At 53.9% G+C, this 22,779-nt stretch overlaps 4 protein-coding genes across 4 annotated transcripts; 3 read left to right on the top strand and 1 right to left on the bottom strand.

Moving 5' to 3' along the window:
- The first annotated feature begins 1,419 nt into the window (after nucleotides 1-1,419).
- Nucleotides 1,420-4,837, top strand: Ntf4 (neurotrophin 4). Its single transcript, XM_032896036.1, has 3 exons — nucleotides 1,420-1,505; nucleotides 2,432-2,552; nucleotides 3,142-4,837. Exon 3 carries the CDS (start codon nucleotides 3,154-3,156, stop codon nucleotides 3,781-3,783), a length of 630 nt encoding a protein of 209 aa, XP_032751927.1. The 5' UTR covers nucleotides 1,420-1,505; nucleotides 2,432-2,552; nucleotides 3,142-3,153; the 3' UTR covers nucleotides 3,784-4,837.
- Nucleotides 4,838-6,169: 1,332 nt separating this feature from the next.
- Nucleotides 6,170-8,090, top strand: LOC116893324. Its single transcript, XM_032895142.1, has 5 exons — nucleotides 6,170-6,325; nucleotides 6,512-6,712; nucleotides 6,807-6,971; nucleotides 7,429-7,547; nucleotides 7,760-8,090. The coding sequence occupies exons 1-5, from the start codon at nucleotides 6,170-6,172 to the stop codon at nucleotides 8,088-8,090; spliced, it is 972 nt and encodes a 323-aa protein (XP_032751033.1).
- A 754-nt stretch (nucleotides 8,091-8,844) lies between these two features.
- LOC116892154 (lutropin subunit beta) lies at nucleotides 8,845-9,677 on the top strand. The gene is made up of 2 exons (XM_032893648.1): nucleotides 8,845-9,106; nucleotides 9,355-9,677. Exons 1-2 carry the CDS (start codon nucleotides 8,930-8,932, stop codon nucleotides 9,595-9,597), a joined length of 420 nt encoding a protein of 139 aa, XP_032749539.1. The 5' UTR covers nucleotides 8,845-8,929; the 3' UTR covers nucleotides 9,598-9,677.
- On the bottom strand, nucleotides 9,674-22,727 carry Ruvbl2 (RuvB like AAA ATPase 2). Its single transcript, XM_032893647.1, has 14 exons — nucleotides 22,373-22,727; nucleotides 19,294-19,348; nucleotides 18,032-18,087; nucleotides 17,602-17,743; nucleotides 16,646-16,775; nucleotides 16,477-16,543; nucleotides 13,026-13,132; nucleotides 12,855-12,948; nucleotides 12,591-12,714; nucleotides 12,170-12,264; nucleotides 11,967-12,085; nucleotides 10,495-10,614; nucleotides 9,906-10,330; nucleotides 9,674-9,827 (listed from the first exon to the last, which is right to left on the bottom strand). Exons 1-13 carry the CDS (start codon nucleotides 22,382-22,384, stop codon nucleotides 10,171-10,173), a joined length of 1,281 nt encoding a protein of 426 aa, XP_032749538.1. The 5' UTR covers nucleotides 22,385-22,727; the 3' UTR covers nucleotides 9,674-9,827; nucleotides 9,906-10,170.
- Nucleotides 22,728-22,779: the final 52 nt, after the last annotated feature.

Below are 22,779 nucleotides of genomic sequence, written 5' to 3'. Positions count from 1 at the left end.
AGATGTAGGACACGGACACCATCACAGAATACAGGGAAGAGGTGCTGGGGGCAGAGGGGGAAGCAGGCCCTGGAGAGAAAACAGATGCCAGGCAGAAGGGAAAACAGCTCAGAGAACAGGAGAGGGAAGGGAGGGGAGGAGAGAAGGAGAGGGAGGGAGCGGGACAGGAGACGGAGGAAGGGAGGGAGGGGGAGAGTCAGAGAGAGAAACAGAGACAGAGAAACAGACAGACAGACCGACAGACAGAGGGAGAGAGAGAATCAAGACAAGAGACAGACTTTCTCCCTCTTTATAGCCTTCTCCCTTGATGCCCAGAGACTGGAGTTGGAGTCCCTTGGGAGGGATGGGCAGTGTCAGGAAAGAATGAAAGGTCAGAGAGGTGACCCAAATGGACACCCAGACTAGGAAGTGTCCCATCCCACTGCCAGTAAACAACTGGAGTGGGGTCTGAGTCACCCTGGCTGGGATGGCACCTTGAGGGGAACACCCTAATCCGGGGACACCCTTCCTGCCACTTTGCCATGCTATATTTAGGTTGGGGGGATGGGTGCTGGGTGACCCCCCCAAAGGCGAGTGTCAGCTTTCCTCCTAAATATAGCTCGGGGGTAGGGGAACTGGAGTCCTAGAGTGGGGGCATGGCAGAGGAAAGGGCCCTGCCACCCTGGGGCCCTTCTGCTGCAGGGACCCTCTGCTTGAGGTCTCTTCAGCATCCCGCCTTTCGTTCTGAGGTCCACCCCTTGGGGTGTTTTCCTCCTCCTAGGGCACTGTCTCTCTGGCTGGGTTTTTGTCCCCCTCTGTCTTCCTTGTGGTCACAGCTGGCTGTTTCGCTAGGGGGTCACAGTTCTGAAAACCCATCATGGTCTCCTCGCTCTAATTACCTTTAAGTTTTCTTATCCACCCCAAGACTTCCTGGTCCCCGGCCAAGAAATTCCAGGATAGAAGACTATGTGGGGGAGCCCGGACAGTCACTGTCTCCAAGCATTGAGCCTTATCACTGCACAAGCCCAGCTGGCTAATGTCTGGCTGGGAGACCCAGAAGGGGAGACAGGAGCGGAGGGTGGGAACCTGCACTAGACACCATAGCAACTCCAGGCCTGAATCCAGGTCTGAAGGGAAGGGTTGGGGTTCTGAACACTGAGTCCAAGGGAGGAGGACTGGGGTCTGGACCCCTGTGTCTGAAGGAGGGCTGAAGCCTGGACCTTCGGGTCTAACGGAGGAGGGTTTGGGTGTGAACCCCAGTGTCTGATGGAGGAGGGTTACAGCCTAGACTTCTAGAACTGAAGTGGCCGAGGCCGGGCTTCCGAGGTGCCGGCCCGCGCGTGCTAGGCGGGATCCGCCGCCCCTCCTCCGCCGTCGGGCGCCGCCCCGCCTCCTCCCAGACCCAGGCCCTCCCAAGCGCAAACGGCGAGCAGCCGGCGAGCAGCGGGCGTCCGAGCTGCTAGCGAGCCGGAGGAGGAGCCGCAGCGGCGCCAGGGGCAGCGGGGGAGCAGAGAAGGGCGCCCCAGGTAAGAGCTCCGCGCCTCCTCTGGCAGATTCCACGGTCCGGGTCGCCCGGCCCCCGGGTAGGGAGGGACGGGGGCGGGGCCGACGGGGGCGGGGTTTGGCGAAGGAAACTGAGGCAGGACGGAAGTCTCCCAGAGTTGGAGCGGGTCCCCCTCCAACCGACTCAAGAGCAGGGACCCCCAGCCCAATTTTCTTGGATGTGAAAGCAGGGAATCTCCATTTATGAGTATCTTGGAGGAGGGGCCGCAACCCTAGAACCTGTGGGTCTGAGGGAGGAGGCGTCTGAAGTCCAAGAAACTTAGTCTGCAGGAGGAGGCATCTGGGGAACCAGGTCACCCTCGCTGAGGGAGGATGGTTCAGGGGCCTTGGGCCCCTGGGTCTGAGGAAGGAGACAGCTGTGGACCTGGACACAGTCTGACGGAGGAGGCAGCGGGCACCCTCACTCCCTGTAGTGGTGTGGTAAACCTCTGCCCCTGATCACACTCAACACTTCCCATTCCCCCACCTCGGAGCCTGGCCAGCCAGACACTCCAGGTATGCGCAGTCGGAGTCTTGGGCGGGCCCTGGCCTGTCCTGCGAGGAGCGAACATTCCAGGAAGCAGCCTCAGGGACCCAGAGCGTGGGTCGGCGGGGACCCGGGTGTCCAGGCCAGCTCCACCCCTGCCGCGTTTAGTAGAGGAACGGGAGGAGGGGATGTAATCTCTTCCAGTTGCCTCACCTGCCCCTCCTCTCTGCCCCCATCTGCTTCCCATCCCTCCAAAGCTGTCACCTGCACGGGGGTGGGGGGGGGTGGGCGTCCTCTGGAGGTGGGCGGAGCCTCTACTCCAGGGTACCCTAGGCTTTCAAAGACTCTGGAAAGATATCTTTTTATGGAGCGGTTGCGCCCTTCCCCCAACCGCCTATGTAACTGGTTTCCTTCCTCCCACAGGTGGTTGCCCCCTCCCTCTCCTGAGATGTCAGGGAGGAGACTACCTGTATCCTACACAGGGGCCCCACACAGCCTGGGGGCCCCCAGCCCCAGAGTGAGGAGGTGGAGGTGCTGTTGACAGGTCTGGTATTCATTCACCTGCTGCTTTCCAGTCCTGGCCCAGCTTCTAGAATGTTCTAGTCTCTCCATCTCCCTCCCAGCATCTCCCAGCAGCCGAGTCAGTCTCATACTCAGGGAAATTAAAGCCTTGAAAACCGCAGGATTCAAGGGCTCCTCCAGGTTATAGGACCATGAAGGCCAAGTGGCATTGCACAGAGTTCAAATCTGACCCATGCCACTTCCCCCGGCTGCGTGACCCGGTGGAAAGCATTTCTCCTTGTGTTTGACTGTACTGCCTTAGCTGATGTGGAACTCATGTAAACGGGACAGGCTTCAAACTTGTGGCCACCTTCTGCCTGTGCCTCCTGGTTGCTAAGGTTACAGGTGTGCATCACCACACCCAATTTTGTCTATTTATTTACATTAACTGAATACTTATCATTAACCTAAAAGCTAAGCATTCCACCAGTTCTAGAGCATAAGGTACCCCTAAGGTCCTCCCATAGTCTACCAAGCTGACGTCTGCCCACGGGTGGGGCAGGAGGAGGGGTCCCTGACTTCTGTCACTCGTGTTGTCCTTCTCTAACAACAACCTCTTTCTCCATCTTCAGGTGTGCAAAGCCATGCTCCCTCGCCACTCCTGCTCTCTCCTCCTTTTCCTTCTCCTCCTCCCCAGCGTCCCCATGGAGCCCCAACCCCCCTCCTCCACCCTGCCCCCTTTTCTGGCTCCTGAGTGGGATCTCTTGTCTCCCCGAGTGGCCCTGTCAAGGGGCGCCCCTGCCGGGCCCCCTCTCCTCTTCCTGCTGGAGACCGGGGCCTATGGGGAGCCGGCAGGGGCCCCATCCAACCGCAGCCGGCGCGGGGTGAGTGAGACGGCACCAGCAAGCCGCCGGGGTGAGCTGGCAGTGTGCGATGCAGTGAGTGGCTGGGTGACCGACCGGCGGACAGCTGTGGACTTGCGTGGGCGCGAGGTGGAGGTGCTGGGCGAGGTGCCTGCGGCAGGTGGCAGTCCCCTGCGTCAGTACTTCTTCGAGACGCGCTGCAAGGCCGAAAGCGCTGGGGAAGGTGGCCCAGGTGTGGGCGGAGGGGGCTGTCGCGGCGTGGATCGGAGGCACTGGCTCTCAGAATGCAAGGCTAAACAGTCCTATGTGCGGGCGTTGACTGCAGACTCTCAGGGCCGCGTGGGCTGGCGCTGGATTCGGATCGACACAGCTTGCGTCTGCACGCTCCTCAGCCGAACAGGCCGTGCCTGACGTCCAGGCTTGGGAACCGCTCAGGTTGAGGAGGAAAAAAAAAAAAAAAGCTGGATGCTGAAAGGACCACAGGGGTGGCCCGACTGCTCTACCGTGCCTTCTGACTGGGAACTGAAATAACCACAGAATCAAATCTCTCTCATTTTGAGAGCTCAGTCTGTGTGGAATGTATGATGAAACCAAATGGGGTTTCAACTGATGAATAGGAGTTCTCCCGGAGGAACTTGACATTAATAATAATAGCCAATGTTTACTATCTACTGTGTATCAGACCTAATGTGTGACTCTGCTAACTATTTTAACATCAGAGGATCCTGGCTTACCCTGACAAGAGAGACGAGGAAAGACTACGTGAAAAATCAATGTATGAGCTGGGGCTAGGCCTCGATCAGTAGGCTGTTTCTGGTTGCCTAGCATGCACACAGTCCTGGACTCTATCCTGAGCACCGTATCATAAACCATGCACGGTGGTACTCATTTGCAGTGCCAGTTCTTGGGAGGAAAAGACAGGTGGATGAGGAGTTTGTGGCCATCCTCAGCTATATAGGGAGTTTGAAGCCAGTCTTGTCTATATGAGGGTCTATCTTAATAAACTAAAAAGACCTGGGACTGGGTGTTATGACATGTACCTGTAGTCCTAATACTTGAGAGGCTGCAGACTGAAGAGTGCCTGGAAGTCCAGGGCAGCTTGGGTTACATACTTTTAAACTGACCTGTCTGGGGCAAGGGCAAATGGGTCATATGGGAAAACAAAAGAAGCGACTAGCCCCGAAACAGTGAGGATGTGACCAGGGAAAGGCAGTGAATTCTCCAGGAGCCTAGGTTTACTGGGGAAGTCTGACCTGACCAAGGTGTGCAAGCGTTCTGTGGAATACATCCATCCATCCTGCCCTAAGTAGTGAGCCCAACCCCATGGGGAGTGCAAGCACAGACGCCTCACATCTGGAACGGCCCTTTGTCTTTTTGTTCAGCTCTGATGTGGAGACAGTCTCCTCATGCAGCTCAGTGGAGGGCAGACCTTGAACTCCCCCCACCCCACCCAAGACAGGGTTCTCTGTGTAGCCCTGGCTGTCCTGAAACTCGCTCTGTAGACCGGGTTGGCTTCAAACTCAAAGAGCTGCCTGTCTTTTTCTCCCTAACGCTGCCGTTAAAGGCTTTTATCACCACTGTGTGGCTCGGCTTTGAATTTATCTTCTGCTTCTGCCTCCCAAGTGCTTTCATTAAAATGTATGTGGTGCTGGGGATGCGATTGATCCAGGACTTCCTGCGTGCTAGGCAAGCCCTCCATCATCTGACCCCCCTCCCCCCTTTAATGCTGTGGAACACATCCTCATGAAACTCAGGCTGGCCTAAAACTGGAATGTTACTGAGGATGACCTTAATTTTTTTTCTCTTTTTAGAAAATGTCTTTAAGTTTATGTGTATTGAGTGTTTTGCCTGCATGTATGGATATCTGCACGCATGGGTGTCTGCAGCAACCACAAAAATATTGAATCCCTTTGGGATTAAACTTAGAGATGGTGGTGAGGCACCAAGTAGGTACTGGGAACTGAGGCTGGGATTGGCTGGTCCGTATTCTCCAGATGGACCTTAATGTCTTGGGCGCCAGGATCACAGTTGTGTGCAATCACACCTGGGAGACAGGGTCTCCCTATAGGGATCAGGCTGGACTCATCATTTTCACCAGCGTCAGCCTCCTTAGTGTCGGGAGAAACAGGCCTATGCCATCACAGGAGGGTGTATAAACAGTCTTTGAAGGCCAGCTTCTCCCACCCTGCGTGAGCCTGGACCACTTGCCAGACAGAATATACCCCTGATGCTCTGAGGGTGGCCCTATTCCCACCCCCTAACCACCTCCCACTCTGACTTCCCATCTTTTCTGTGAGTGAGGAGCCCATGCCCCCCTTTTTTTCTAAGTGTTTCCTGGTGTATTTCTTCCCTCCGTCTCCCCAACCCCCCATACCCAGGTGGAAGGTTTCAACCAAATGAAAGGCAGGCAGGACTGGGGACGCTCAGCCTTCATGGAGAAGAGCTGTCTGGAAATTGTTACCCCGAGGTGGGCAGGCCTGGCAACCCAGGAGCCAGGGGCCCTATGGGAAAGGGGCGTTTAGTTCCTCTCCGGAGTCAGCCTGTCTGTGTCTGCTGTGTCCCCTCCCCTGACCTCGTTTCCTTTCTCCTCCTCTGTTGGGAGTCTCCACCCTTCCCTGCGTATCTGTGTTTCCTTTGGGGTCTTTGATCCTCCTCTCTAAAAGTTCTGGTTGGGGTTCCCCTAACCCTCCACACGCCATTGGCTGGGTTCAGAGTGGGCAGGTTCTGTTACCAGGGGCAACGGCCACAACAAGCGGGGGGGGGGGTGTTTCTTGGCTTCCCAGAGAGGGTGAGGACCATGGCAGGTCGGACCCTAGCTCTGCGATATGGGCCCCCTTGGTCCCCCGTTTCTGAAACTGAGGTGCTTGGAGCCTGGCCCAACTGGCATCTCACCAGCAGCGGGGTCGCCCACCACAGGATCCCACAGGCGTCCTTTCCTCCGCCTGCTCTACAGGTGAGAGGGTGGAGGGTGAGACCTAGGGAAAGGGGGCAGTTTACAAACTTGTGTGCTAGGAGGAAAGAGGTCTAGGGTTAGGTTCTTGTCTGAAGGTGGAGGGGTCTGGGAGCCTGATACCAGGAGTTGGAGGAAGGAAGGGGCTGGTTTTTTGGGTCTTTTGGCTAATCTATGCCTTCTCCTCAGTGTACGGTCAAGGAGCCCCTGCCTGCGGCCTTGAAACAGGACCCACACATCTGGGCTTTCGACGAAGTCATCAGCAGATGGGAAACCACCTCAGGCTCAGCACACACACCGAAGTGGGGCAGTGGCCCCTGTGCTCAGCCCAAGGCACCAGAACATGAGGACCCCAGGCGGACACTAGGCATCAAGTCTTTGGCAGAAAAGGTAGAGTTCTGGGATCCAGCAGTCTGGGGGTGAGAGAGTTGGACTCTGGAGTCCCTGTTCCCTCACCTTGAATCTTTGGACTCCTTTCTTGTAGCTAAGGAGACATGAAGGCCTGGGTGTCCCTCTGACCACAAAATACCAGATCAGTGAGACGAAAGCACAGTACAAGGACTGGCCAGATCTGGATCAGAGTGACCCCCTCTTGGCAGAGCCCCTATCCCTGGAGCTCGCTGACCACCATCGAGGGGGACCTTCTCAGGTAGCATGGTCTACATAGGCACTGCAGGAAGGAGCCTAGGCTTTCCAGAGGGTTAGGGACAAGACTGAGCCTCTGGGCTGAAGGAAGCTTGCATTCTACGGGGTAGCTAGAAGATATTGGATTGGGGGTCAGGGTACTGAGTCTTGAACTGTGGGGACTGGAGAGCTGGAAGGTTCGGAAGTTGCTTCTGTGGACTGCTGGTGCAATGAGCTAAATTAGGTAGTTGCTCCCCAGAGCTGACTAGGATACTGAGGCAAGTCTGGGTTAGCAGATAAAATTAGGTTTACCTGGCAAGAAGCAATCAGGTGCAATTGTCATTCAAGGTGTACTTAATGTCCAGTGTCAGGGTAACTTGCTTTGACTAGGCGGGAAACTAGAAAGGGTGTGACTGCAGCAGGATTTTGGGTTCTTGGCCACTGTTTGGATAGGGTGCAGGGTTTTCTTTTATATTCCTCAGGCCCTAATCCCCTGGACGAGGAACCCCAAGTTGGCTGGCCAACCCTTCACAGTGAACAAGATGGGTGTCCTCGATCGTCTCCAACCTTACATGACCACTTCTGCACGGGATTTCTCAAGGTGAGTCTGCGCCCAGCAGGTGCTGGTGAGCAACCCTGTCTCCTTGGCAGTTCCAACTGTGTATGCAGAAACTACAGTACTGACCCAAGCTGAACTCTTCAGCTCCTCAGAGCCTCTTCCAAGGCAGCAAGAAACAATTTCTAGGCCCTTGAGTCCCCTGGAATCTGAGCTCTGCTGTTCTTGGACCTACTCACCTGCTGCCCCGCCCACAGGAAGTTGTCTGGATATCCCTACCAGAAATCGGAGATTTGCCAGAGCTGGCCCAAGAAGGCATCTCGCCGTGAGCTGAAAAGTTTACCCAGCGTACGCGCAGCCCGCGCAGGCCCATCACAACCGATCGTGCCAAACTTGGGAGCCCTGCCTCTGACCCGGGAGTCCTACAGACCCCCGATACACCCGTTCTGTGGGATGGACCGCATTTGGCTAGTAGACGCACCCTGGGGAGGCCTCCACCGGAATCCAGTGCCAGGCATCTACAGTGTACCGAAGGCCTACCGCACTGAGAATTCCCGCTATGGGAGTGCCAGGAGGGAGCTGGTGTGAGCCTGTGAAGCCCACCCACAACGCAAACTCCAACATTAGACTTGTGGGTAGGCCAACCCAGACACACCCCTTCCTCGCAGAGGTTCCTCCAGGCGGAGTTTACTGATCAAGAAGTTTTATAGCTGAAACCACACCCATTTTTTGGACCCAATCCAGGCATCCTGATTAGGGGGCTGGGCGAGGGGCGGCGCCCCACCTCTGGTTGTATTTAAAGCAAATTTGGAGGCTCACTTGTCAGAACCGAACACCAAAGCTGTGCCCTCCTATTCAGTTGTACTCAATCATTGGAGTGGGTTTGACTGAAGTTCATTCCAGCATCCTAAGGCCAGCTAGCAGCCTGCAGAGTTCTCCCCTTTACCTGTTCCCTGTGTTCCCAATGTCAGTTAAGCTCAGGCACCTGGGCTGAGTGTGAGGCCAATTCACTGAGACACTGGAGCTGGTCCCTGGCTTCTCTGACCTTGTCTGTCTCGCCCCCAAAGAGATTAGTGTCTAGGTTACCCAAGCCTGTAGCCTCTGCTTAGTGGCCTTGCCACCCCCACAACCCGCAGGTATAAAGCCAGGTGCCCAAGGTAGGGAAGGTATCAAGAATGGAGAGGCTCCAGGTAAGATGGTAGGGCCCAGGGTACCTCCCGATTCTAGCAGACCCCATAGATGGACAGCCTTGTGACCTAGGGGTTGGAGGATGGAGAGGAAGGGGGCTCCTAGCTGGTGGACTTCAAGTAAGAGAAATAGATTTGATGGCGGGTGATGGGTCTTGATGGACAGTTTCTCTATTATACTGAGCGGCTCCAGAACCTGGAATGCAAAAGCCAGGTCAGGGATAGAATGAGACACTGGCTATGTCCCAGGGGCTGCTGCTGTGGCTGCTGCTGAGCCCAAGTGTGGTGTGGGCCTCCAGGGGCCCCCTTCGGCCACTGTGCCGGCCTGTCAACGCAACCCTGGCTGCAGAGAATGAGTTCTGCCCAGTCTGCATCACCTTCACCACCAGCATCTGTGCCGGCTACTGTCCTAGCATGGTGAGCTGACCAAATGGGCATGGACATCACTTCCGCTCTACAGTGCTGCTAGGCTCGCTACAGTGCTGCTAGGCTAGCTACAGGTGGGGGCAGTGGGGTACAGGGAGATGTCACCTGGGCAGGGATCACAGCTACTGTGGGGGCAGGACCAGGTGGGCATTCTGCCTAGAACGGCTGCGGGGGGTGGGGTGGGGGAGCAGCACAGGGAAGGGACACTCAGATGAGGACTTTCTCTACCCTGCACTCAGGTTCGAGTACTGCCAGCTGCCTTGCCTCCCGTGCCTCAGCCAGTGTGCACCTACCGTGAGCTGCGCTTCGCCTCTGTCCGCCTCCCTGGCTGCCCACCTGGTGTAGACCCCATAGTCTCCTTTCCTGTGGCCCTCAGCTGCCGCTGTGGGCCCTGCCGTCTCAGTAGCTCTGACTGTGGGGGTCCCAGGACTCAACCAATGACCTGTGACCTCTCCCACCTCTCCGGCCTTCTCCTCTTCTGATGCCCACCCACTAACTCCCCACTCTTCTGGAGCCAGCAGGTGTTCTAACCATCCCTCCCAATAAAGGCTTTACAACTGCACTCCGATGTCCTTTTGTGTGATCTGAGGATACAGCAGAACTCCAGTTTTCAATAATTTTATACAAAGTCACAGTGTTAGAACTTGTAGAAAACAGGCTGGGAAGGGTTGGGGTGCAGTGTCAGCTCAGGAGGTGTCCATTGTTTCACCTTCTGCAGAGAGGGGAAGCCAAATGTGAGGGAGCTCCTGGGTGCTCCCATGCAGCCCCTCCCGCAGTGGGTGATACTCACTGAGCTCATTGAAGAGGAAGGCGTCCTGGTATTCCTTCATGTACTGTGTGGAGCGGGATTCATCCAGGAAGAGGGAGTATACACGCTTGATGTCATCCACCTGCACCTCTGTGCCCTGAGAGCAGGTGGGGCTCAGCTTATGTCAGCACGGGGCCACCCCCACCACTAAGTTTTTTTCTCTAAAATGCCCGGGCACCGGCTGTGGTTCTTAGTCCCCACTAAATATCCACGTACCATGGCTCAAGGGCTACCCCAGGGCCACCCCTCAGTCCTCCAGGCTAACTGGCTGGCTGACCTTTCGTTTCCGGCACACCAGGCTGGCCGCTGTGATGAGCTGGATGGCGTAGCGCAGGGAGGTCTCGAGCCCAATGCGGGTCAGCACTGTGTAGGCGTCCTCACTCATCTCCACATCTTCCTCCTCACAGCTGTGGGAAGGCAGGCCAAAACAACAGGCATATCACTCACCCATCCCATAATACGCATGGATACTGGGGTCTCAGAACCACGGATAATGAGGCTAAAAGAGCCAAGGGCACAGGAGGGCCTCCCACCCCATCTTTCCCGACTCAGTGTGGGGCAGATGCCACACCGGATACGCAGGATCTGTTTGGTGTCCTTCTCACTGTAGGGCGATGTTGACACAATGAGCAGCCGGTCTAGCAGGTCAATGGGGATGCCGTGGGGACTTTGGTAGCTGGTGCCTCGGATCCTGGGGGTCAGGAAAAACTGTTAATGGATGCTTTTCAAAAACATACGTGCCACCATAGCCCACTTGGGAACTCAGTAACTGTGAGCACTGGTTCTCATCCCCAGTAACACACTTCTCGGCAGCTGTGCACGCTAGCAGCTGTCCTGTGCCCTGCTGCCCTGGCAAACCCAGTTCCTAGTGGGCAAGGGGACCCATGGCAGTTTGTTCCAGGCGTGGGAGCTTAGCCATCGATATGAGTATTGTTCTCCAGGGGCTGGCTCAGGACAGCTGCCAGATCTAACCTACCACTCATGGACTTTCAGGGACTGGGGAATTGCAGTGAACATCAACTAGCAAAGGGGACCTTAGGGCTGCCTCCCCTCCCCCCTGCTACCTTCACATTTATGGCCTTGGGCAAGCTGCTCAGCTTTGCTGACCTACTCTGTGAAGTGGGAGTAGTGGGGAGAATGAAGTGCAGGCAAGGTAGCCAGGTCCCAGCCTCTTAGGGCTGTGCACCATCCGCCTTCACCACAGCTACACCTAACTCCAGTTGCAGGGGGCCTGAAAACTTGTGTCATCTGTGGGTACCACATGCATGTATACACACACAGACACACACATAAAAGTAAGTCAGAGAAGAAAGAGGGGCTGGAGGGATGGTTAGAATACATACTGTTCTTACAGAGGAGCCCAGGGAGAGTCCTAGGACCTGCACCGGGCAGCTCACAACTGCTTCTAAGTCTAGCTGCTGGGGACCTGCCATACTATTTTGGATTCTGCCCACACCTACATTCATACTTGCATATACTGCCTCCCCCACATTCACACAACAACAACAACAACAACAACAAAAACAACAACAACAAAGACGCCATGCTAAAAACACGAGACAAGGTGATGTGCTTGATGAAGTCATGAGCCACCGTCAGGAAGTCTGGCTGTCCAAACTGGTTTGTATACTCTCTTATCTACAAAGGGTCTCATGAAGCCCAGGTTGGCCTAGAACTGAGTCCTTTCTCAGCCTCCATATTACCAGGACTGTGGTTGGTGCTGACATGCCCAGTGTCCACAGTGTCTTTAGGTCAATACAAGTGGCGGGGTCTGAGTGACGGATTGATCACAGCAGTTTGTGACATATCTAATAGATAGCCCCGTGCTCAGCATAGGGTAAACTTCCCGGGGCCCTTGGGGTGCCTGCTCCAACAAGTTTAAATCCAAGTTGAAGAGATTTTCTATCTGTCCAGGATTGTGAGGACCACACTGGAGGCAAGCTGAGTAAGGAGAGGAACTCAGCAGATGGTCATTCACCTTGAGGCCACCATCAACCCCTGGCCCAGAGTGCCCTTGCTGCAGAGGCCTCTAAAGCTGCTCACCGGGTGATGCCTCGGTTGGTAGCCATGATAAGAACAGGCGCCATGTCACTCTCCAGGGCCCGGTTTAGGAAAGAGAAACTCTCAATGTCCAGCATGTGGACCTCATCGATGAACAGCACCTGGAAGCCATTAGGGCACAGATCAAGCTCTCTCCACCTGGTACCTCAGGGCTAAACATACCCTCCTGGGCTGCGGCCGCTCACCCCAGGGATGATCTCCGCTTTGCCCTCCTCCCTCCACTCTGCCACCTTGGCATTGATCTGTTCTCGGACTTCTGACTTGATCTCCCCTGTGTCTCCTGCCAGAGATGGGGATGTCAGTCAGAATCAGAGATTGAGCCCAGGACCGGGGTGGGTGAAGACAGAGACAGAGGAGCACTGGGGAGGAGGGCTCTGGGCTGCAGCAGCAGGGCCAGAAAGGACAGAGGGAGTGACCCGAGGGAGGACTCGAGGGCAGTGTAGGGAAGGACACACTCAGACGGGGAACAGAGACAAGCATCAAGTCTGTAAAGAAAGCTAACAGCGCCAAGAAAGGGGCAGAGAAGCTGGGGTTGGGGGTGAGCCACGCTGAGGGAGGCAAAGGATGTACCAGAGCATTCAAGGTGTTGGGGGAAGGGCAGCTGACCTGAGAAGAGGGCCAAGAAGCCCTGAGTACGGGAGTTGATGACATCAATCTCATGGAGGGACACGGTGTGCACCACCTCCTTGCGTTTTTGCAGCTCTCCGTCTGGGCACTGCACAAACTTGGTCTATAGGGTCAACGGCAGGTGTGAGGGCAGCCAGGACACAGCCTGGAGACCCACACTGGGAGGTAACCCAGCATCCAACCCCATGACATGACAGAAGATGGAGAAACACTCCAGTGCTGGGTTGGGGATGAGCCAAGCACCTGGGAGCCCATGGCATCATAGTCTCGGGCACGTGTGAAAGAGCGGCCCAGCTTGGAAATCTTGCCAGTGGCCTTGTCGATGGTGATCACGTCCCTGAAGGAGCAACAGCAAAGAGTAAGAGGATTCCACTCCCCTCACTGCCCAGCCACCTTTGTGGTCCCGTGGCTCACCCGGCCTGGACCTTGTCCTTGGTCAGGGACTCGATCATCTTGGTACCCAGATCGTAGATGGTCTCCATCTCCGTGGTCTTGAGAGTCAGTTTGCCCACCTTGGATCCCTGAGGGTGACACACCAGTAAATGTTCAGAGGACGTCACCCCTTTGTGGCCACAGCTTCAAAATTGGTGTGGCCCAGGCAGCTCATGAAGGAGATGGCACTGGGAGGTGGTTACTCGGGTGCCAGCACTTAGGCTGCACCCTCCTAACGTGTGTGGGCTGCTGTGTCACCATAAGCACATAAGAAAGCTCTTCACATCCAAAGGAAAGGCATTTTGGTTTTGTTCTTTTCTAGAACCCTGGGCCCAGCACTGTACCACCAAGGCACACCCCGCTCTCTCATGTCAATTCTAGGCAAGCTGGCCCTCTACCACTGACTGTGCATCCTCACAAAGCCTCACTTTATTACCCAGGGTGGTCCAGAGACTGCCTCACTCTGCCTCCCGAGTATCTGCGCCCCCGTAGAAAAATAACATTTTTGTTAATTACAAAAATTAAAGCAGTAAATAAAAAGACAATTAAATTGGGCCGTCCAAATGGGTATAGCACTTGAAACCAATCCTAATGATTTTGGGACCCACACAGTAAAAGAACCCACTCCCATAATTTGTCCTCTGACCTCTATACACGCTAAGCAAATGCAAAAACAAATGAAAAGAACCTTTTATAAAACATTAATTAAATGCAAACAAAGCCCACACATTCCTCTCCCAACGTAAGCACTCTTGATATACTCAGGACGGCTCCAGAAGTCAGTTTCCTGTTTCTGGATCCTCTCACAAATGATTTTCTCCTCTTAGTCCCAGTAGGAGTCAGGGTAAAAGGAGGAATTAAAGGGCAGCTGGGGTTATCTGTACATATATATCTTTTTTTTTTCTCTTTTTTTCCGGAGCTGGGGACCGAACCCAGGGCCTTGCGCTTGCTAGGCAAGCGCTCTACCACTGAGCTAAATCCCCAACCCCACATGTATATCTTAATATTTTTATTCTTTTTAACTTCAAGCATGTATGAGTGCCTGTATGCGGCTCTGTGCATGTGAGCACAGGTACCCACAAAAGGCAGAGGAAGGTACTGGAACCCTGGAGATATTGTTACAGGTGGCAGTGAGCCCCACAGTAAGGATGCTTACACCCGAGCCTGGGTCCTCTGAAGAGCAGCACAAGCTCTTAACCACTGAGCCTCTAAAGAAAAAATTCACACACGCGCACACACGTCTTACAGACATTTCTTGGGAAAAGCTTTACCCACAATATTCTTAACATATTTATAAAATCTGAAATTGAGTTACTAATAGATTGAATTTAGAACTTTATTTTCAACTATTAAAGTCACTGGGCAGCAGCATGCCTAGGCTAAATTCAGTTCCATTAACAACAAAAAATAACCTGGTTGTGGTTATAAATCCTATAATCTGAGACTAAGAAGTGGGAGGTGGAGGACCATCAGCCAGTATGGGCGGCCTATTTTAAAAAAAGGAAAAAAAAAAAGATGATCTCAAAACACAAACAAATTGAGTACTGGTCCACACCTGTAATTCCAGAACTCAGGACACTGAAGGCAACCGGGGTGTGAGATTCAACTCAAACACAACAGGGTTAGGAAAGAGGGAGTGGGTAGCAGCTTGCCTATCACATCCTGGGATCCTTCCTAGCACCACACAACCTGGGCAAGGCAAGGCCTAGCACTCAAGAGGTGGGGCACAGAAATTCAAAGCCATCCTTAGTTATACAACAAGGTCAAAGCCTGTCTAGACTACATGAGATACTGTATCCTAAAAAGAAAGGAAGGAAAAAAAGGAAGGAAGGAAGGAAGGAAGGAAGGAAGGAAGGAAGGAAGGAAGGAAGGAAATCCTGGTGAGGACTAGAGATGGCTCAGCAGAGAAGAGCACTCACTGTGCAAGCATGAGGACCTAAATTTGGATGGCAGCACCGGTGTCCCATCATCACTATCACCACTACCACCACCAGGCACAGCCACATGCAGGCAGGCCTGTAAGCCCAGCAGTTGGGGATGAAGAAAGTATCACTGGAAAGTCTGGCTGCCAGCCTAGCTCCAGGTTCAGAAAGAGACCCTGTCTCAAAGATATAAAACCCCGTGACAAAGCAGGAAACCCAACATCTAGTCTCTGCCCGTGTCAACCAGTTCCCATATAACATACACGAGCGCACCAGGCTGGGTTTGGCGGCTCCCTCCTTTAACCCCAGCACTCAGGAGGCAGACCCTCCCTCAGACACCACATACAGGTAGGCTTTGCTTTTTGTTTTATACAAGACAAAGTTTCTTTGTGTAGTTTTGGCTGTCCTAGAATTTCCTTTGTAGACCAGGCTGGCCTCAAAGTAGGAGATCTACCTGCCTCTGACTCCCAAGTGCTGGTCTAAAAAGGCGTGTCCCACCAAGCGCAGCTGCAACACAACATTTTTTTTTTAAGATTTATTTATTTTAGGGGCTGGAGAGATGGCTCAGTGGTTAAGAGCACTGACTGCTCTTCCAGAGGTCCTGAGTTCAAATCCCAGCAACCACATGGTGGCTCACAACCATCTGTAATGGGATCTGATGCCCCTCTTCTGGCGTGTCTGAGGACAGCTGCAGTGTACTCATAGATAACAAATAAATAAATCTTTAAAAAAAAAAAAAAAAAAGAGCTTGGCTGTGGAGGGCTCACATGGCTCCTGCAGGCCCCAGATCCCACCCCAGCAACTCCTATAAGAGGCTCCCAGAGCCTCTAGCTTCAATGCATCAGCCTGGTGCAATCTCACCTCAGTTCTCAGAGATGAGATTTCAGACCAACTGTAAAACAGGATGAGACAAACCTACTAGGCTATCTATTCTATAAATAAAGAACATTTTTGTTTACATGCATGGGTACGTGCACAAATATAGGTCAAGGGACACCTAGTGAGGGTTAATTCTCTTCCTCTGTCATGTGGGCTCTGGGGGCTGAACCTCAGACCTAGAGAAACAAAACAACTGGGCAGCTCGCTTAACACACAGTGGGCCTTAGGTTTGACCCAGCACAGTAAAAAAGAAACAGAAACTCCCTACGACCAGGCAGAAAAACCCCAAGTACCTGACAGACATGGCTGGCTGACACCGGAAGTGGGAAATTTGAGAGGCAGCTCACCGGGGAGGGCTTCAGAAGAGTTCTGGGAGAAGGGAGTTTGGATCCGTGTGTCCACGGTAACTCATCAGCCCTTACACTCGTTTCCTCGCTTCTCATTTCATAAGAAAATCTGCATCAGCCCTGTGACACCCCACACTGGTCCTGTGACACTTGACCAGGCACTGACACCCTCCATTGGTCCCGTGACGACCTCCACCGGCCCCACCTTTGCCTTTTGGCTGGAGGCGCCTTAGCCAGGAGCATGGGTGACACAGGTGTTGGGACAATGAAGCCTTGGAGACTCACCGTGCCTGTGGCTGGCCGATCAATCTGGATCTCCACCACCTCACCTTCAATGATCTCTGTCTCCTCCCTGGTGGGACAGACAGCACAGACTGGGTCAGACCAGCCCAGGACACCCTGGTTCTCTGACCAGGACTACGGGCAAGCAGAGGGGCCACCCCACAGGACTCACTTGATACGGACACCGATGGAACGGCGGAAGGCTTGTGTTAGAGCCTCGGTCTTGCTCATCTCCAGAGAAAAGATCTCACTGCCTGCGATGGCTGTGAACGGTGTGTCGGGGCCCAATGCCTGGGCCATACCTGTGGGAACCAGAGGTCAGGCAGTTGTGGCTGCTGGCCCCACGTCCCTGACACAGTGGTGGTTTATGGTCCAAGTTTCCAGACATCCTCAAAACCATCCATGCCTCTACTCCATGCCCAGACCTATGAGCCATTTATTCCCGACATGCTGTTCTCTCCCGCCTTGGTACAAGTCACCGTAGAGGCATGGTGACATGGCCCCATCCCTAGGTGAGCACTACTCCTAAACTGATTCCTGGCAGAACTTTGGCTCCTCCCACCCGGTCCACAGTCTCAGTAGAGGTGGGAATGAGACGACTGGTGGGTCAGGTGAGTCTCGGAGGCCGAGACGCCTGAGAAGGCTTTGAAGGACGGACGGAATCTGACAAGAGGTGGCTGTGGCCCTGAGTCACCAGTGGATTGCCGCAGAGGTCACCAAGTCCAGTGCTCACCCTCTCTCTCCTATTCCCAAAACTCCAATGAGCCAAATTCAGAACTACAAAACAACGCTGGATGTGGTGGTGCATGGGCCCAGCACTTGGGAAGCAGAGCCCGCAAAGACTCCATAAAGACAGCAACCTCTGCGGCCCTGTGTGGTAGACTTTCCCACAGCAGCTTCCAGGCATGCGCATGCCGGCTGCAACTCCTCCTGAGGACCCGAGCACAGTGGGGAAGGATGGAACTTAGCAGCCTGCTTGGAATACAAGTGAGCTGAACATGGAAGCTAGTGTAGAAGGCAGGGACCCGCGTAAGTGTTCAGTGGCCCTAGACAGCCTCCTCCTGACTTCCACAGGAGGGCTTCACTGCTGTGCACAGAGGAGAACATCTGTCCCTTGAGGCCTCTTACCCATGGCGATGGCTGTCTTCCCTGTGCCTGGCTGGCCAGCAATAAGGACGGCCCGCCCTGCAATCTTCCCTTCTCGGATCATCTCCAGCACCACGCCAGCTGCACGCCGGGCAGCTAGCTGCCCCACCATACCCTGGGAAGCCTGGAGGGTAGAAGGAGAGAGGACATGGAAGGTGACTGGCTGCAGAGCCACCTAGGCATTCCCGCCACACCCTGGCACACATTCCGCCTGCTGGAAAACAAAAGAAACAGTTCTGATTTTCTCTTCTTTCTGAGACAGGGTCTCACTCTATAGACCAGGCTGGCCTTGAATTCATGGTGAACCGAGTGCCTCTGCCTCCCATGAAGCAGAGGTGCTGTAGTACAGAATCAAGAGGCCTGAAGACCTGCCAGGCAGCAACAGCCCACACGCCCAGCCCCAAGGCTCTACCTGTCTTGGCTCCAGGGCATCATCCAGTCCCAGGCCCCGGATGTGGGAGTGAGCACCTGTGTGGGAGGAAGGGAAGGAGAGTTACTGGCCGGTTCTAGGCAGCACTGTGTGGTTGCTGAGTCAAGGGCTTCCCCCAGAGCTCAGGCTGCTCTCTTGGTCAAACGATGCCCAAGCTTGGTTAAGTGCTTGGCATCCAAGGTCTGGATGATGCTTCCAAGGTCCCAGGCACTGGGCCCAAGAACTAACGGTGAGCTAGGGTCTCGGCCCACACTGGGAGGATACAGGTACTTGGCACAGGTGCTGTTTTGACATCACACTGACAAGCCAGAGCTTGTTGCTACCATTCCTGGGCCATTCCACAGGGATGCGGAGAGACAGGTTAGGGCCCCAGCCTAGAGGTGAGGACAGGATCCCTGAACGGCATCCAGTGACTCTGAAATAAACCTCAAAGGGGCACAGGTACCAGACCCAACACACCCTGCCTCCATGACATGCACTCTTATACTTCTGGAAGACATGCGGTTTAGCAAGCGCAGGGCCTGCATGAGGCCCTGAGTTCCAACTCAAGCACTAGAAGTGGGAGGGTGCTTTGTTTCAAAAAAGTAGAATTCATCAGCCAGGCACAGTGACGTCACCCTCAGCTACACAGTGAGTTCAGGGCCAGCCTATATGAGAAAACCTCGAGAAGAAAAACAAGGCCAGGCGTGGTGGTGCACAGCACTCAGAGGGCAGAGGCAAGGGGATCTCTCCAAGTTCGACGCCAATCTGGTTTACACAGCTAGGTCCGACCCGCTGAGGGACAGCTGAACAAGTAGGTGTGGCCTTCTGCACAGCTGGCGTCCTGGGAGCCGCCCTGCAGGCCTCACACCTGCCTGTGGCTCTGTGGGGCTCACTACTCAGCTGCTCTGAGAGCTGGCCTCCTCACCGGGGACAGGATGACAGACTCTCCACCTCCGGATGTCACAGGAGACATCCAGCATGAACACTCACGAATCTGACGGTTACCTGCCGAGTACTCTGCAGGCTTGGGGCCTGAGGCTCACCAGGAATGAGGCAGTGTACTCTCAGGGAGCATTTCACCATACGCACTTATGTGCTGGACACAGCTCAGACACTCCTCAAACTTCCAAAACCCCATGGAGGCATGCTACGTGTATAGCAGCCTAGTCTGGGACTAAGGCCCCGTCACTTCCTTGCCTGTCTGTCTGTCTGTCTGTCACTCAGCAGTAGTGCCTCCCCTGGTCCTGACCCTGCTCACTCACCGATTCGCTCGATTCTTGTCACATCGCGGATCTCAGGGACTTTGGTAGTGGCTGCCTGTGGGTGAGGACAGTGATGTGTAAGAAGATTCCCATTTGTCACATTTCATCTGTTCTCTCACAGTCCTGCTGCCCACCAGGAGCTCCCCGCCTCACAGGCAGGCAACACCCCAACAGCAGCCACCAATCACTAATGGCCGTCATCAGCCCCATCACTGAGGGCCCAGGGAGATAGCCTGTGTCTCACACCTCAGGGCCCTGGCACGACATGGTGCATGGATGAGGAAACCCGCCTGTCCCTATACTGAGCTCTTTGAGGATGGCAAGGAGACTCGCAGACCAGCGAGCTCTCTAGCTCCCAGGAGGCACCTACTTGTCTCGCAAAGGGAACAGTACACACAACCCTGGCCCACCTTGGACTCCATGTTCACACATAGCAAGCTACAGTGCTGAGCTCATTCAATAAACATCTACCAGGGCCTCCTGAAGAAACACAAACTCTGTTTCCCCTCACGGGGAAGAGACATGAGTAAACACCTCCTAGAATGTTTGAGCTCCTGAAATCCCCACAAAGCGAGCACACCAATGTTCACAACAGCCAAAGGCCACAAAGAACCACGTGTTCACTGACCAATGAGTGAACAAACATGATACGGTCTATTCATACACGGAATATTATTCAGCCAGGAAAAGGAGTGAAGCTCTGACACTGACACACAGGAGGAACACAGACATGCTGAGTGAATGGGCTTCCCACATTAAGAAAGACTGCATGAGGGGTTGGGGATTTGGCTCAGTGGTAGAGTGCTTGCCTGGGAAGCGCAAGGCCCTGGGTTCGGTCCCCAGCTCCAAGAAAAAAAAAAAAAAAAAAAAACAAACAAAAAAAAAAAAAAAACAAAAAGAAAGACTGCATGTTGGGGCTGGAGAGAAGACCAGGCTGCTCTTCCTTCCAGCCTTTAACCCAGGTTAAACCTCCCACACGTGTGTGGTGGCTGGCAACTACTTGACTATAATTCTGGCTCCAGGAGACTCAATACTTTCTTCTGACCTCTGCAGGCATAGACATACGTGGGGGAAAACACCCATACACAGAAAATAAAACATGAATTAAAAAACCCTCCATGTTGAATGATCCTTATATGAAATATCCAGAAGAGATGCCAGGCATAGAAAGTAGATTAGTGGCTGCCAAATGCTCGGGGAGGGTGCCTAGTAAGATGCATGTCTGCAACCACTGGAGAGGCTGAGTCAGAAGAGGGCCTCAAGTCTGGGGCTAGCCCGAGCTAACGGGGAAAACAAGAGATGGAAGAATTCAGGCGGTGGGTCCTTGCACATCTTGTAATATTCTTTATGAACTGAAGAAGTCACAAAGCTAAGCCACCCTCAACCACAGCTCAGCATGTCTCCTCCCTGAACAAGGCCTTCCGGGAGAGCCATGGCCCAGGAGAGGTCACAGCCTGTGTCTTGCTGTGGGAACCTTCCAATGTCATCTCTTGAAGGCTGGATGGACCTCAAACTACTATTACACACATGCCCTTCATGAGGCAAGCAAAGGCACGCTCTTCCTCACCATGGTAACAGCAACAGACTCCACTGACCTTCCTACAACCTGACTGGGCTCAACCTCGGAATCGAGGCCACCACAAAACCACACTGTTTCTTCCCTGGGAGGTCTGGAGAGCTAACACCAGGCCCAATATGTGTGGTCTCACTTCCTGGGCTTTACTCGCTCACTTTAACATTCAAATAACGGTGTGATCCCACAGACATGTGCCCAACTGAGGTTCTGGAAAATACAAATTTTCTCTCGACAAGACCCCTCACTCTTAACCTATACTTTCTCTTCCTCACTGACACCTCCTGGCTCCTGACTCACTTTCCCATCTATGTGACCTGAGCTTTCAAGCACACAACACAACTTTCCCAGAGATCAGGGTACCAGTTTCAGTCCTTGAAGGACTCTGGGACGAGACTTTGGAATTGGCCAGTGACCACATCACAGGAACATGATGTGGGATGAACCATGACTCTGCCATTTCAGGCTCTGGTTATTCAGTCATTCACAGAGAAATCTGAGTGTCTACAGGACTCTTCCATCAGACCCAGGACTCTTTCTGTTGTTTGTCGAGACAGTGTTTCTCTGTGTAACCATTGGCTGTTCTGGAACTTGTTTTGTAGACCAGGCTGGACTCAAACTCACAGAGATCCACCTGCTCCTGCCTCCCCAGTGCTGGGACTAAAGGCTTGTACTACCCACAGACCTAGGATTCTTTTTTTTTTTTTTTTCTTTTCTTTTTTTCGGAGCTGGGGACCGAACCTAGCAAGCGCTCTACCACTGAGCTAAATCCCAACCCCCCAGGATTCTTAATACATAATTGCCTTCTCCATCAGCTTCTAAGGCCACACAACGAAGCTTCCACAGTGGTTAATACACTTCCTCCAGATTCAGGAGTCCTCATCCCACCCTCCTCCTTCAGACCCAGGTACCCTCCCCAGCCCTCCTCCCTCAGACCCAGGTACCCTCCTTAGCCCTCCTCCCTCAGACCCAGGTGCCCTCCCCAACCCTCCTCCCTCAAACCCAGGTGCCCTCCTCAGCCCTCCTCCCTCAGACTCAGGTACCCTCCCCAGCACTCCTCCATTAAACCAAGCCTCATCCACTGTGATCCCTCCTCAGATCCAGGGGTTCAGGCTCTAGCCCTCCTACCTCAAACACAAAGGTGCACACACCAGCCTGCTTCCCTTAGACCTTGGTATCTTCTCTTCCAACACTTCCCATAGATCCATGTGTCCTCCCAACCCCTCCTTGAGAGCCAGGCCACTTCCTCAACCCTCTTTCTTCAGACTCATGCATCCTCCTCTACTCTCTTCCCTTAGACACATGCATCCTCCTCAGTATCCATTGCTCAGACCCGGTGTCCTCAGCATCCTCACTCCGACTCAGGAGTACTCCCCAGACCTTCTCCGTCAAACCAGGCATCTTCCTTATCACTCCTCTTTCAGACCCAAGATTCCTCTCCAGCTTCCCCCTTCAGACTCCGTAAGAAGGGTCATTCTCAGTCTTCCACATGCACCTAACACTTACCACGGTTGCCATGATGCACACCAACCGCCAATGCCTCAGCGGAAACGGAAATGGGCTAGGAGCGCGGCCTTCGTGCTCTCTAGGCTCCCGGTCATCCAGTCATCTCTATGGTTCATAAACTATGTAACACTGTCCTGGGGGCGTACACTAGACCGCGCCCAACCCGAGAGGCTAATTTGGAAAGCGGGTGTTCTGAATCCAGGGTGGGTTCGTGACGTCTCCTGCTCCTCCTCCCGTTACCTAGCGTCCTCCCCCTTCCTTCCCCTCCGCCCCGCAACCGCTAAGTCCGATTGCAAAATTCTGAACACACTTTGTAGCAACCACACGTCCTCCACGATCCCTTTCCTCTCTGTCCAACCTTCCTCACCAAATTGGGGTCTACAGCTGAGATTGACAGTTCTATTCAC

This window comes from Rattus rattus, chromosome 2 (genome assembly GCF_011064425.1).
Source record: "Rattus rattus isolate New Zealand chromosome 2, Rrattus_CSIRO_v1, whole genome shotgun sequence".
NCBI classification, from domain to species: Eukaryota; Metazoa; Chordata; class Mammalia; order Rodentia; family Muridae; genus Rattus; species Rattus rattus.
The sequence above is the reverse complement of the archived record's forward strand: the minus strand, read 5'-3'. Positions and strand labels throughout refer to the sequence as shown.